This window comes from Triticum aestivum, chromosome 4D (genome assembly GCF_018294505.1).
Source record: "Triticum aestivum cultivar Chinese Spring chromosome 4D, IWGSC CS RefSeq v2.1, whole genome shotgun sequence".
In the NCBI taxonomy this organism is placed as follows: Eukaryota; Viridiplantae; Streptophyta; class Magnoliopsida; order Poales; family Poaceae; genus Triticum; species Triticum aestivum.
Window position 1 is genome coordinate 241457239 of NC_057805.1, and position 14009 is coordinate 241471247.

A 14009-nucleotide genomic window follows, 5' to 3' on the forward strand; every position below is an offset into this window, starting at 1 on the left:
GTTCAGTGAGGGCGACCACGAAAGTCACAGAATGGGTTCGGTCCGTCTTTTCCTGATCTTTGTTTGTCCCCCAAAAAAAGGCATGAGAGGACGTTGCAGATGTCCGGGACGGGCACAACTTCTTCTAACGCTAGAAGACCACAAGAAGAAACCCGGGACCAGAGCATGTCGTGAAAGACGCACACGGGGCGGGCGTGCTTCGACCGTGTCTCCAGGGCACAGTTGAATGTAGATATCATGAACGCGAGGATAAGGATACCAGCCGAGAAACCCGGGCAAGTTCTCCCCTAATGTGCCGATCGCTAGCGCATCCAGGGCCCCGGCGCCCAGCTCTGCTGGAGAGGCCGTCACTGATATGAAAAGTGCGTCTGCGGTTCGGATAGACTGATTCTGCGAACGCCTAGCCCCTGGAATCAATAAAAAAACAAGTGCTAAGTTTCATTTCAGATCAGTGAATAAACCAAAAAAGAGACCTTTCTTGCTCGACGCCACACTATGCTCCGCTTCAACAAATGAGAGTTTTTGGTGGAACCGGTGAACCACGCGAGCTAGTTAGATGCGTGGGGCAGAGGGCTCGTAGTACCTGATAGTGCAGCTATGCAGTGGAAGGGAAGGAGCCTAAATCGACCCCCTTCTTTCTTTTTTATTCAAAGACACAAAATCAAGCACAATACAAAGAGATTGGACTCTCGGATGAGACTAAGCAGCCACCGTTCCGACGCGCCCCTGACCCTATCTTGATTCAAACCGAAAACCCTCTCTAAGGTGGAGCCTAGTTGAAGCTGTCATTCAAAGAAGAAATGGGAATCCAAATCCACTTTGAGGGATATAGATGAAGTCTCGCTCAGCAAAGAGAGTTGTAGATTCATAGAAGAGGATCAGAGTACGCATGCTACAAAAGGCAGCTGGCCAATGAAAGTAAGTGGAAAGAATATAGTACTTTTGTACTGACCCCGGAGGGGCCCCCGGTTGTTTTGACGTACCCTACCCCAATGTTAGACTATTGCCTTTTTAGCCTACGCTTGCTGCTTGCAGCATGGATTCGATAGATCTATCGAATCCATGCTTCCCCCTTCCCGAAGCAAGACTCTATCCAGATCTCAAAAAATAACGAGCTAGGCGGCCGGCGGGCAAAGAAAGGGGGCGGGGCGTTTACTTGAAAATGACAACCGCCTGTACTAGCAGCGGGGGCCTTGCACGAAAGCAAACCTACGATTAAGTAGCAGTTGCTTTCGCTGATGGGCCCAATGAGGGGGGCATTGTCCCTCAGTTCTTACCAACCTCAGGTGTGTACATCTAACTTATTATCTTCTTTTTTCACGCAAGCCTGACCTTAGCTGTCCATTTCTTATTCAATCAGGGCGCCCCTAGTGGACTCGGCGGTGCTCCTTTCTCAATCCAGAACAACTCTGAACGTTAGGGAAAATAAGGGAAGACCACCTGAGCGAACCGACCCAAGGGACTTTACTTATCTGAACCGAATGTTAGCAGCTTAAGCTAAGCCTATCATGAGCGCCGTTGCTGCTTGATCGGCGGGGAGGAAGATCTCAAAGTATGGGGCACAGGATCAAGCGCTTTGACTTTGCTTTGTCCCCCGGGATCCACCACAGGTTTCGTTTGAGAGCCGTGTGATGGGTGACTAGCATGGTTCAGAGAGCACGTGTATCTAGTCTGCGCTGCTGAATGGAAGCCCCCGCCGCAAAAAAGAAGCGGCTCTTCCCACGGCTGTCTCACCATTGACTCTATTTATTATTATGGTAAATCATTGTATCAAGATGTCAATCTTAGATCTTATTTTAGTTCGATACGTCCACCTACGAAACTCGCCCTTGGCTTTTATCTCAGTAGGTGTATTATTCTACATTTTCCCAAAAGGACATTCATTCATTTCTTTCTTCCCGGGCGATCACCACGACTAAAACAAAAAAAAGACAAGAAATCAAGACCCGTACTACAGGAAAAGGGCTGGTGGCCGACATTTGGGAAAGTCGGGCCGATCGGGTGTCTTCATTCAAGCGAGGGTACAGAGGAAGAACGAAACGAAGTGAGAGGCCAGGGGGGGGGGAGAGCAAAGAGTCGAGTCGATCGACCGGGAGAAGCAAAACGAAATCTGGATTTGGCCGAAAAAGATGCAACGTTATGGATACCATGACCAATCACCATCGAGAAAGAAGAATTTTGATAAATCACTTCGGGTGAGCGGGGCCTTCAAGCGGCCTCAATACGCCGGGGTTGTAAATGGCATACATTTCCTTATGGGAAATGCCGCCTCCTTACTAAAAAGGAATAGAATCAAGTTATTTTTACCAAAGAAGTCCCGCTCTAATGGCCCGACGAGTCATCTACTAAAAAGGACCCTCCCCGTTGTGCGCCCCTCCTTGAATTATTCGGTCATGCAATACTTTTTTAATACTAAGAATAAAATGCATTTTGACCCCGTCCTAGTTCTCAATCATTTCGTGGCACCGGGTGTGGCTGAACCATCTACGATGGGGGAGAGAAGGGAGGAAGCTTAGATAAGAGAATACGCTCTCGCATCGCTTTTTTTAGATAGCTCTACCAGCGAGAAAAAGTGTTTGGCCCGAGCCAAAAAGAGGTTGATCCACTTCTTTCGCCAATCGAATGATCTTCGCTTCGTGGGAACAAGAAAAAACACCATATCGCTCTTTCCTTTGTTCGGTGCTACCTTCTTTTTTCCAAGGGATGGGGTTGGGGTGTATAATAACCCTTTTTTGAGTATGCCCAGAAACAACTCCTAGCTCAATTTAGGATCAAATGTAGGAACCTCATGCGTAAGGATAAGGTAATGGAATTGATAGAGAAATTCATAGACCTAGGTAGGAGAGGAAAATTGATAAAGGGAATAGAGATGATGATAGAGATCATACTGAGAAAGAGGATAATTCCGTATGGGTACAACTCTTATTTGAACAAAGTGCAAAAAATGTGATATTTTTTGTCTAATAGAACAAATACTAATACCTTAATTGAGTCGGTAAAGATCAAATCTGTTTATCAAAGTGTTTCTCTGATTGCTCAAGACATCTCTTTTCAACTGAGGAACAATCCAATCTCATTTCGTTCCATTTTTTGTAAAATAGTGAAGGATATTCCATTAATAATGCCAAAAGGGGTGGAGGGGATACGTATTTGTTGTTCTAGTCGATTAGGGGGTGCGGAAATAGCTAGAACTGAATGCGGAAAGTATGGAAAAACATCTTGTAATGTATTTAACCAGAAAATCGATTATGCTCCTGCGGAAGTATCTACTCGTAACGGAATTTCAGGTGTCAAAGTGCGGATCTCATATAGTCAAAATAAGAAGGGACGTGCTATATCCGAAATGTATGAAATAGTAAATATTTTAAATGCATATGTAGTAGGGGTCACGAACCGGATGGTACACAACTTGGTTTTGGAAGATATGGCACCAAAAGTTGTAGAGCTGGTCGTCTTTCATATCGAGCTATTGAAGCAGCGCGTCGGGCTACAATCGGACAATTCCATCGTGCTATGAGAGGACAATTCCGAAGAAATTGTAAGATATGGGTAAGAGTTTTCGCAGATCTTCCTATTACGGGGAAACCTGCAGAAGTTCGAATGGGAAGAGGAAAAGGAAATCCGACGGGTTGGATTGCTCGTGTGTCCACGGGACAAATCCCGTTTGAAATGGATGGTGTGAGTTTGTCAAATGCTCGACAAGCCGCTAGATTAGCGGCGCATAAACCATGTTCGTCAACCAAGTTTGTTCAGTGGTTGTATCGTAATTGGTTAGTGGGGAAAAACCGATCTGGGACTCAAAAGAATTTGGCGAAGTGTTTGTTCCTGAATGAGGGAAGTGGAAAGACAAAGAGGGATAGGGAGCTCGCCTCCTTTTTTGTAATCGCCGAAATTGTACGACGACCCTTCTTGTTCCAGGCATACGACCCTGAGACGTGACGGTGTCACTTTTCCGGCCCGGTAAAGTGACAGTTATATAAATAAGAATAAGAAAGAGAAGCGTGATGTTGTCGTTTTGTCAGCAATCAAATTATCGTAAATAGATAGTACGGTTGCGTTGTTTCAATTTATGTTCGTACTCTGATTGTTGTGGCTGCAGCTCGATCTTGGCAAATCTCTCAAATGGATGTCAAAAATGCTTTCCTTCATGGTGATCTACATGAGTTTTCTCCATATGGAGCCACCTCTGGGTATTCAAATTCCTGATGGTCATGTTTGTCGCCTTCGAAAGGCCCTCTATGGGAAAAAAGCAACCACCTCGTGTTTGGTTTGAGCGGTTCAGCTCTGTGGTTCAAGCTGCTGGTTTCTCTTCTAGTGAGCATGACCCTGCACTTTCCACTCATACATCTGACCGCGGTCGTACCTTGCTTCTTCTCTATGTTGATGGTATGTTGATCACTTGAGATGATCAGAAGTACATTGTTGTTGTGAAGAAAAAGTTGAGTGAGCAATTCAAGATGTCAGATTGATTTTCTCTAGGTTATTTTCTGGGAATTGAGGTTGATCAAACTAATGATGGTTACTATCTCTCTCAGCATCACTATGCTCAGGATTTGATCTCACGCTCAGGTCTTACTGATACACACACTGCCGCTACACCCATGGAGCTCCATCTCCAATTGCGCCCTAGTGATGGTACTCCTCTTGAGGGATACCACTCGCTATCGTCATCTTGTAGGCAGCCTTGTGTACCTCACTGTGACCTGGCCTGACATTGCTCATGCAGTCCACATTGTCAGTTAGTTTGTCAGTGGTTACTTGAGGGAGATGCAAATACTTCATTCTTCCATAGTGCTGCCAATGGAAGACACATAAAATGTAATATTGCTTCTTTGGAACATGAAGGAAATTTTATACAAGATGAGAAAGAGTTGCAAGACCACATTTCTAGTTACTATAAGAGACTATTTGGTTCAGAGGACAGGGGGGACATATCTCTTGGTGGAAGCCCCTTGGTCAATAGAGCACATGCTATCAGAACTAGAGAATGAAGAGTTGACTAAGCCTTTCCCTATGGAGGAAATAGAGTTAGTAGTTAAAGAGATGAAAACCAATACAGCTCCTGGCCCAGATGGCTTACCAGTAATCTTTCAGGAACATTTTTGGGAGATGGTTAAAGAGATGGTCAAAGGAATGCTTGATAGCCCGCATGCTGAGGAGTTGCAACTTAGAAGACTTAATTATGGGGTGGTTACTTTGATTCCTAAAACGAAAGATGCTGCAACTATCAAGCAATATCGGCCAATATGTTTATATTATGTTTGTTAGAAAATTGTGACTAAAGTACTGACAAATAGGCTTGAGAGAGTTGCAGATAAGGTGTTGAGTAAGAGTCAGACGACATTTATGAAAAACGGAAATATTTTAGATGGGGTGGTCACTATCCATGAAATATTTTAGGAGGACTAAACAAGAGGTGGTCATACTAAAGCTAGACTTTGAAAAAGCATATGACCGGGTGAATTGGGATTTTCTACAAGAGGTTTTGCTTAAAAAGGATTTTCTTTAGTGAGAAGTGGAGAGGTTGGATTAAACAAGTGGTAGAAGGAGGTGCAGTGAGTATCAATATTAATGGAGAGGTTGGCCCATATTTTAAGAGCTACAAAGAATTTTTTCAGGCTGATCTCACCTCTTCTTTTGAATTTGGTGGTGGTCACAGAAAAAGGGGGTCACTCAAGTGTACGACATTCTTTGTTCGTCTAGATCGTGGTACATGTTCGGACTGCTCTGGATTGTAGAGGAAAGAATTTCAGGCTACTTTAGATGGGGTAGGTTGCACCCATTCTCGGTACGTACAAGGTGGGCACCCATTCTTGGTTAAGATGGGAAATCCTATAGGGGTAGAAATGCTACATGAAAAAAAATCCGCTCTTGCTGTATTAGGAATTGAAAGTAAGTCAACTCCTTCCTCTTAGAGCAACTTGTCGCAGCTGTGACTCATCATTCTATTTGAATTGAATGTCAGTGAATCACTTGTTTCACTAATGTGACTAGTCTTGACTGCAGGTTTTTTCTTTCTATAGAGAAGTGATTGCGCTAGAGATGCTTATTAAAGGTCTGCTTGGTGGCTTCCTTGCTTGATAGGCTTTCCTTGTTGATTGGCTTGGTCTGCTAGTTCCCGGAAATCACTTCCTCTAAGTCTTAAATAGCAGAACCTACTCTTTTTTCAAAGAATCTAGCATACCTAAGAAATGATTTCTCTAACAAGTCAAATCCGTTGTGAAATAAGGAAATGCGCGGATCGCTTCTTCTAGCCTTCTCTTATTCGCATTTCCTGCTTACTATTGAAAGAAAAGTTGTTACTGCTGCATATCCCCTTTTTCCTCTAATTCGAGCGAGTAAAGGCGCAGCTTCCTCATCTTTTCTTTATAGTTTGATATAATATAGAATTGGATTTTGCTTTCCTTTAAGGAGCTCTAGCTATCTTGCTGATCCACCAGTTCATACTATTAATGAAAGCTCTTTCACCCTGCCCGCGGGTAATCCCTTACTAAGCCTACTCAAGCAATCTCCCATTAGCCGCTCTTTACTTTATAGTCAAGCGATTGTAAACTCCTTATTTAGGCTAGCTACATTGCTGATTAACAAGATTATCGCATTGGAGCGGTGACAGTTATGTAAACTACCTCTCTAGCAAGTAATGAATCTGAGGTCAAAGCCAATGAGTACGCCGGATGTTGCTTTTTCGCAGTGAGGGAAGGTTGGCTTGACAGGCTTCGGTCTGGATGTTGTAATCTCTTCTCATGGTCTTTGTTCGCTTTATTATCCCGTTGTGAGAATGGCTAGGACTGTGGATCCACACGCCCCCCTCTAGTCAGTACTTTCCGAGTAGCGCAAGGCTTCTTCTTTGGAAAATAAACGAATTAATGAACTAATTTCATAATATGATGTGAACTTGAAATAGCATTGATCAAGACCATGAGCTCATAAGAAGGAGTTCTTCACATGAGAAAGTCCACGGCTTAGCTTAATTCAATAAAAAAGAAAGTATCCAATCGACTTGAGGAGCGCCATATGTTTCTATCTGAAACAGTAAAGCGAGGCTCGCTATAAGGGTCATAGCTAGTTCAGGATTGGTAGGAAAGTAATAAAAATGATTGTAATATGAAAACCCCCAGGGGAGCTAGCCTTTGTGCTAAGATTAAAAAGAAGAGCCCTCTTTTCATACGACTCGGTGATTCCATTGCTCTATCCGGCCGCAAGATCCGGTCGCGTACTGCACGAGCATGAGATGCGTTGGGGACTTAGAAATGAGCTATGCTCCAAGAATTGACCCATGAACTACCTTTGCCCGCCTTTTCTTGTAGAATCCATTCCCCCTCTTTTATATATTTAGAATGCTTTTAGGGCTAGTGGAATTAGGCTGGAATCCATCAATATCGCTAAACCGGGAGAGTTTCTTGTGTTGGGTTCAAAGTTTCGCTCTACCAAGGCAAGATATAATATAATAGAATAGAATATAATATGCATCCAGCTTTAGCTGAATATCGTGAGTGTTCAGCGAAGTATGCTAGCCATTAGCCTTACGTTCAAGATACTCCTTTCTGTCTTTGCGATGTTTGGTTATAAGAGAATGCTGCTCTTCACAAAACACGTATAGTGGCCTTCGTCGATGGGACAAACACTCCAGTGTATGCGTTACAAGGCAACTATTATTTTGTCATGGAAGTTCGTGAAAGAATGTTCTTGTTTTTCGTTGGAAAAACCAACGCCGACGTCAAGATCAGTCTCCTTTCCTTTCTCTTTTCGGGAGCAGAGCTGTAAAAGATGGACAGTAATGATCGCGTAATATCAATTTATCGGCCTCGTCATCGCAAGCGGCTTCCAATTGCTCGGAAATTCTCAGCTATATGGGCGACTTTTATGGTGAGCAAAAAGAATTGATCAAGAAATTGGTAAACTTTTGCATGATCAATGGTAAAAGAACGAGAGTTCGTGCTATTATTTATAAAACTTTTCACCGCCTAGCTCGAACTGAACGCAATGTAATAAAACTTATGGTTGACGTCGTAGATAATATAAAACCAATATCCGAAGTGGTCAAAGTAGGAGTCGCTGGTACTATTTATGATGTTCCTGGGATTGTAGCCAGGGATCGTCAACAAACCTTAGCTATTCGTTGGATCCTTGGAGCAGCTTTCAAACGACGTATAAGCTACAGGATAAGCTTAGAGAAATGTTCATTTGCTGAGATACTCGATGCTTACCAAAAGAGGGGAATTTCACGTAAGAGAAGGGAGAATCTTCATTGACTGGCTTCCACCAATCGGAGTTTCGTGCATTTCAGATGGTGGTAAAGTGATACCACATAAGGAGCTCTTCCTCATTCAGTCATACTCAACAAAAGTAAGAAATGTTTGTCCCGGATCCTTTTTTCATCTTCATATAGAAAGAAAATCGTCCTTCCTCATACTCCCCCCTTCATTCATAGAGTTGGAGGAATCCACAAGAGGCCTGCCCGTTCATAATTGCATAAAAGAACCATTCTTTTTATGAAAACTCTATTTCCAACCTCACCTCAGGTCGAATGAATACGAAAGGGGGATCAATCAAATCAATAAGCCTTGAATGAAGAAGTAGTGGGCCTTTCGCATTATTTCGTTTGACTCGTGGAGCTGAGAAATCTACTTCAAAGAGAGGGAAAGAGTGCTAGTCTGAACGAACAAGCAAGGGATGAGCGCACGGGAGCGAAATCAGTTGCGCCCACACGCATATGTTTTCTTGCTGGGTAATTTCTCAGAAAGTTTTTCTGTTGTTGATTCCTATTCCTAGGTGTTGTGATTTTTCCCCTATGCCGCCTATTGGTACTAGTGGAGTAGGATTGGCCTGTAATACAGAACCTGTAGGTATTGTAACCTTTCGCTCAATACTCAAATATACAATTGAAGCATCTGAGGCTGCATCAATCGAGGATACACGACATAAGGAATTGTTAGATCTCCAAACTGAACTTCACCTTTACCAAGCGTGGGTTTTCACTGGTCCTAAATAACGGTTGGCAAGCGATCCCCTATTCTACATCCCGAAGATCAGACGGCCCAGAGCCGGAGCGATCATTCAAGCAAGTTACTCAGCTTGAGTTTTTCATTCAATCAAAAGATTGTGCAGTTTCTTAATTAGTCTTTTGGTCCACGTCTTCATGACTTATAGAAAGGGTTTCTTTCTTTTACAAGATCATGGAAGCTTCAGAAACCATCCGAGATCTTCTGGAAACAAGAAATGTTGCATCAAAGTGTTTAGTGGTCATATCATAGTGAAATCGAGTTTCTTGATTTAGTCGATATCAAATTCCCAACTTAGAAATTCGAAAGGACTAAGATTCTACTTCTTCCTCAAATACCGGGAATGTAGATTCAAGTACGATATCACTATTCCACAGATCTCAAGAAAACGAATTGAACAAGTTTGATGGCTGGAAGAAGATAGGAAATATTGAAACATGTATTGCATTTCATCGATCTCACCCTTTGTTCAGTGCCGCATAAGTACTGACTTCTTGAACAGATACCGGTACCAGTCATGAAGGCTTCGCCCTTCTCAAGGCAAGTGTAGAAGCGAAATCCGTTGAGCAAGAAGCCAGTGATCCCACAACATCAAAGTGATACATATGACATATTGGAAATTAGGCTTAGTTTGTAGCTGTGAATATAGTAATGCACTTATTTATTGATAAATATGTTCTTTCAAGTAGAGCATACTCAGTAGAAAGGAGGTGGCGGAGCTGGGAAGAGGATTATACTTTATCGATTACTTGGCCTTAGAGACCAATTATAGAAAGAAGACAGTAGCTGAGTGAGCTTAACTAGAAAGCAAGCAGAAGGAATAGAAGAATGAAATGCAGAAATAGGGGAAGGGCGGGTAGCATTTTCAAATGCTAGTTTGAGTGAGACATTTTCTGTCTGGCCCCCCACTTTTAGGCTATTCTTCCATTCTGCCTTTGTCTTGCTCTAAGCTACCTAACTTCCTTCCTTTGTTATTCCATTCTACTTTGTATGATTCTGATCATCAGTTCTTATCGATCCCATTTTAAGGACAAATTCTGATGTTGGTAAAATATACGTGTTGATCAAGGCCAAGGACAATGAAGCAGCCATGAAAAGATTGAAGAACGAGGTATGATGATTACTTCGGACTACTTTCTGTTCTTCATGCAAATGACCATATTTTCCGTCTGTAATACAGGTAATACTGAGTTGTTCAGATGTTTACAGGATATCCATGGGAAAAACTACCACAGCTTTGTATTAAGCAAACAGGTTCTAGTTGTTGGTAATTTCACGAAAGCGTACATTGGCATTGCTCCTGAGTTAGCCAAAGAGATCGCATAAGAAGTGGATGTTATCGTAAACTCTGCAGCAAATACCACTTTTGATGAGAGGTTCGTGAAGCTACACTAGTCTTGCACCAAGGATTGCTTCCATTAATAAATGTGTAAGTTCACATTCCATAGCAATAAAAGTATTGCAACTTGCAGGTATGATGTAGCACTAGACATCAACACCATGGGGCCATACCGGATAATGAGTTTCGCGCAGCGGTTTCGAAGACTGAAGCTCTTCTTGCAAGTATCAACAGGTCAGAATGCCAAATAAGAGTTTCTTGTGGTCGAAATCAAATGGTAACCTGTTTCTATTATTCTCAAAAGCTTACAAAGAAGCTTTAGCGGTATGTTTGCATGTCATATTTTTGGCCAAACAGCATATGTGAATGGGCAGAGGCAAGGTTTGATACTAGAGAAGCCATTTTGCTTAGGGGATACCATAACAAAGGGGATAGGTTCCTCAGATTTTTCGGCACATCAGAATACCATGTTGGATATCGAGGCTGAGATCAAGTTGGCTTTTGACTCCAGAAGGCATTCTTCTGCCTCTGCTTCTGTTACTCAAGAAATGGAAGAGTTAGGTAGTCGAGGTATTCTAGTATTTCCCTTTTACTTTATCATGTCTGTAGGTACGAATACACACATGAAGTATTTGATTTGTGCAATTTATTTATTCATAGGGCCAAACCCTATGGTTGGCAAGACATGTATGTGTTCACAAAGGCCATGGGCGAGATGGTCATCAACTGCATGCGAGGAGAGATACCGGTGGTAACAATCAGGCCAAGTGTCATAGAGAGCACATGGAGGGATCCCTTCCCAGGTTGGATGGAAGGAAACAGGTAAATGCTAAACCCAAATCTGAGGTTGCGGATGTCACATATATATGTGATGCATCCTCGTCTGCTTACCATATAATGAGCTATTTCCAGGATCTAGCAGTGCGTACTAACTTTTGACGGGTTGATGGTGAGGATCAAGTATATGACCTATATTCCTCACTATTAGAGGACTTCAAAGAGGAGATTCCATCATAATATCTGAAAGCTAGTGTCAAGGAAGCCGTTAGCCGTCACCTTAACTGAAAGTTGGTGAAGAAGGTGTATATGCCTCTTGTCTATGGTAAGACACGGCATAGTGCAGCAGCGGACATCCAGAAAGGGCTTGACTTCATTAGAAAACCCGCTGAAAGCAACAAAGTGGCGGGCAATTTTTTTTTTGCATTCTGGGACAAGAAATTCCCAGCATTGCTAGGCTGAGCCATGTTAGCAAAGAATGGTTGCTCCAACAATGTGAGGATAAATCCCTTACTAAAATGGTAGTGGTCACAAACCCCTTCTGTGTACAATTGAAAACATTAACAGTACGAAAGTAAGAATCATCATTTATAGTGGGAATGCCTTCCTCTACCAAAAGACAAAGAGTTGAAGATAACGAAGGAACGTGGGTGGATACAAAACCAGTTCATATCACTTGTCTTTGTGGTCTTTCAGAATCTCATCGAATACTAGTAAATGCTTTCGAAGAGAAAATAGAACTAGAGAGCTCAAGTTCACTTCATTCATCACAAGATGCAAATGATAATCAAAATGGAGATAATGAGGAAGAAATCACTTCTACTACAACTTCTTTGAGTGAAATACCAACCAACACATAAAGCAATAGCCAGATAGATAGAATGATAACAGGTAATACGAAGATATCAACACAGCCGGAGTCACGAGGCTCGATAATGACCAATGGGTTAGGATCTGAGGAAGCTTAGTTTGGATGATGGAATATTTGCTGTTCTGATTGTTGAGATACTGCAAATCCACTTATCCAACAATTTCAGACCATTTTCCTACTTTTTCTGCAAGGGGTTCAAGGGGAAAGCATTATTATATCCTTAATATGACTCTCTGTCACACGGATGCTGCTGGGCTACTACAAAACCCCTATAGTCAAAAAAAATATCGAAACTTGGATAAAACGTAGGATAACCCAGATCACTCGGACTAGCTGAACTCTCCAGAACAAACACAACCTAGGTGGTTTGACTAACGTTTTGGCACATTAGACTAACCTAAGACAACTCATGGCTACATTCAGTCCTATCGAGATACAAGTTGTTACCAACCTGATACAACGCAAGTCACAAGCTTGACACAGCGAGAATGGCTGCAACTGACAACTCCTGCATCTGAGATTGACAACTCTAGTAATAGAGAATGACAACTCCTGCAATAGATATTGACAGAGCATGACACTCTCAACTGAGCTCAATCCAGCTGTGAACAATAAACAACACTGAAAGTAAGCAACACGGTTATCACAAAACTTGGATTCCGTATTGATATTCCACCAGTGGATAGAGTCCCATTCAAAAATATAGCATAACTAATCAAAGAATAACAGAAGCTTATGATAAATATGAGAAAAATTATTTCACGGTTCAATAAGTATTGGCAATGAACTGCACCTTATTGATAGTTACGACAATATACCTCGTTCTTAATATTACAACACTATAGGCAATGAACCACCACTAACGGCCCATAACGTTAGCTGATAGCCGCTGACCGTGGAGTACTTGCCGATCCATCAACGAGGACTATATTATTTAGCGAGCTAAAAACTTAAGGAACATGTATGTGAGAGTTCCACTTTAGCTCCCTCGACACCAGGCAGGACGAGCAGCCCTATACCACGTGTAGCCACACTCTAGTGTCCTTTTTTACTTAGTTGGACAGATCACTTCAGAAAATCGTATAAAAATCAAGCAAGAAAGCGGATGCGCTAACACGCAACGGCTTTCGCGCTAGTTGCTCAAAAAATCGTATAAAAATCAAGCAAGAAAACGGATGCGCTAACGCGCAATAGCTTTCGCGCTAGTTGCTCAATCCGTTGCTTACTTCTCTTCTATCTTGGAAAAGTGAGGATTTCCTATCTGATCCAAGGGAAGGAAGAGAGGTGGAAAGTGTTGCTGTGTCAAATCGAGATTGTGTACAGGGCTTTTAAAATATTAATGATTAATTATAATAAATTATTTTAATATTATTATTGAAGGCTAGGTAAAATATTCGATCTTTGAAAATTAATAAAAGTTTATAGTTACGACAATATTGATGTTTGGAATAGCATCTACTAATATTCCAATCCAGCCACAGGTTCCCCTACGGCTACCTTGTTACGACTTCACCCGAGTCGAAGACCCCACCGTGGTATGCGCCAATAAGACCACCAAAGGCCTTTGTGGCACTAGTGGTACACAGAAGTCATGGGTGATCATTGGTCCGATGCTTCGGGCGAAACCAATTCCCAGGGTGTGACGGGCGGTGTGTACAGGGCCCGGGTACATATTCACCGCGGCTTGCTGATCCGCGATTACTAGTGATTTCAACTTCATGTTCCCGAGTTGCAAAGAACAATCCGAACTAAGGTAATCTTTCCGGATTAGCTCCGCCTTACAGCCTTGCTGTAACGCCCACGATGCGGCTATATCTCCCACGTGTCGATGCATGACTTAGAGGCATAACCGCATTGTGGTATTGTCGCAAGAAGGGTTATCTTCACACAATCCCATGTAATGAACAAGAATGGGATAACGAGAGTTGGCTTACAATCGCCACTTCACACAAAACATAAATTAATTCATACATCATCCAAAATCCACACATAGACCGACTACGGTCAAATCCAAAAGAAA

At 42.4% G+C, this 14009-nt stretch overlaps 1 protein-coding gene across 1 annotated transcript; it reads left to right on the top strand.

The window, feature by feature from the left end:
* The first annotated feature begins 7850 nt into the window (after window positions 1-7850).
* On the top strand, window positions 7851-8655 carry LOC123097387 (ribosomal protein S7, mitochondrial-like). The gene has a single exon (XM_044519099.1). The coding sequence runs from the start codon at window positions 7851-7853 to the stop codon at window positions 8250-8252; it is 402 nt and encodes a 133-aa protein (XP_044375034.1). The 3' UTR covers window positions 8253-8655.
* The last annotated feature ends 5354 nt before the right edge of the window (window positions 8656-14009 follow it).

Bases quoted from the DNA above. Each gene is read 5' to 3' on its own strand.
- LOC123097387 (XM_044519099.1), top strand. From the start codon at position 7,851: ATGGGCGACTTTTATGGTGAGCAAAAAGAATTGATCAAGAAATTGGTA.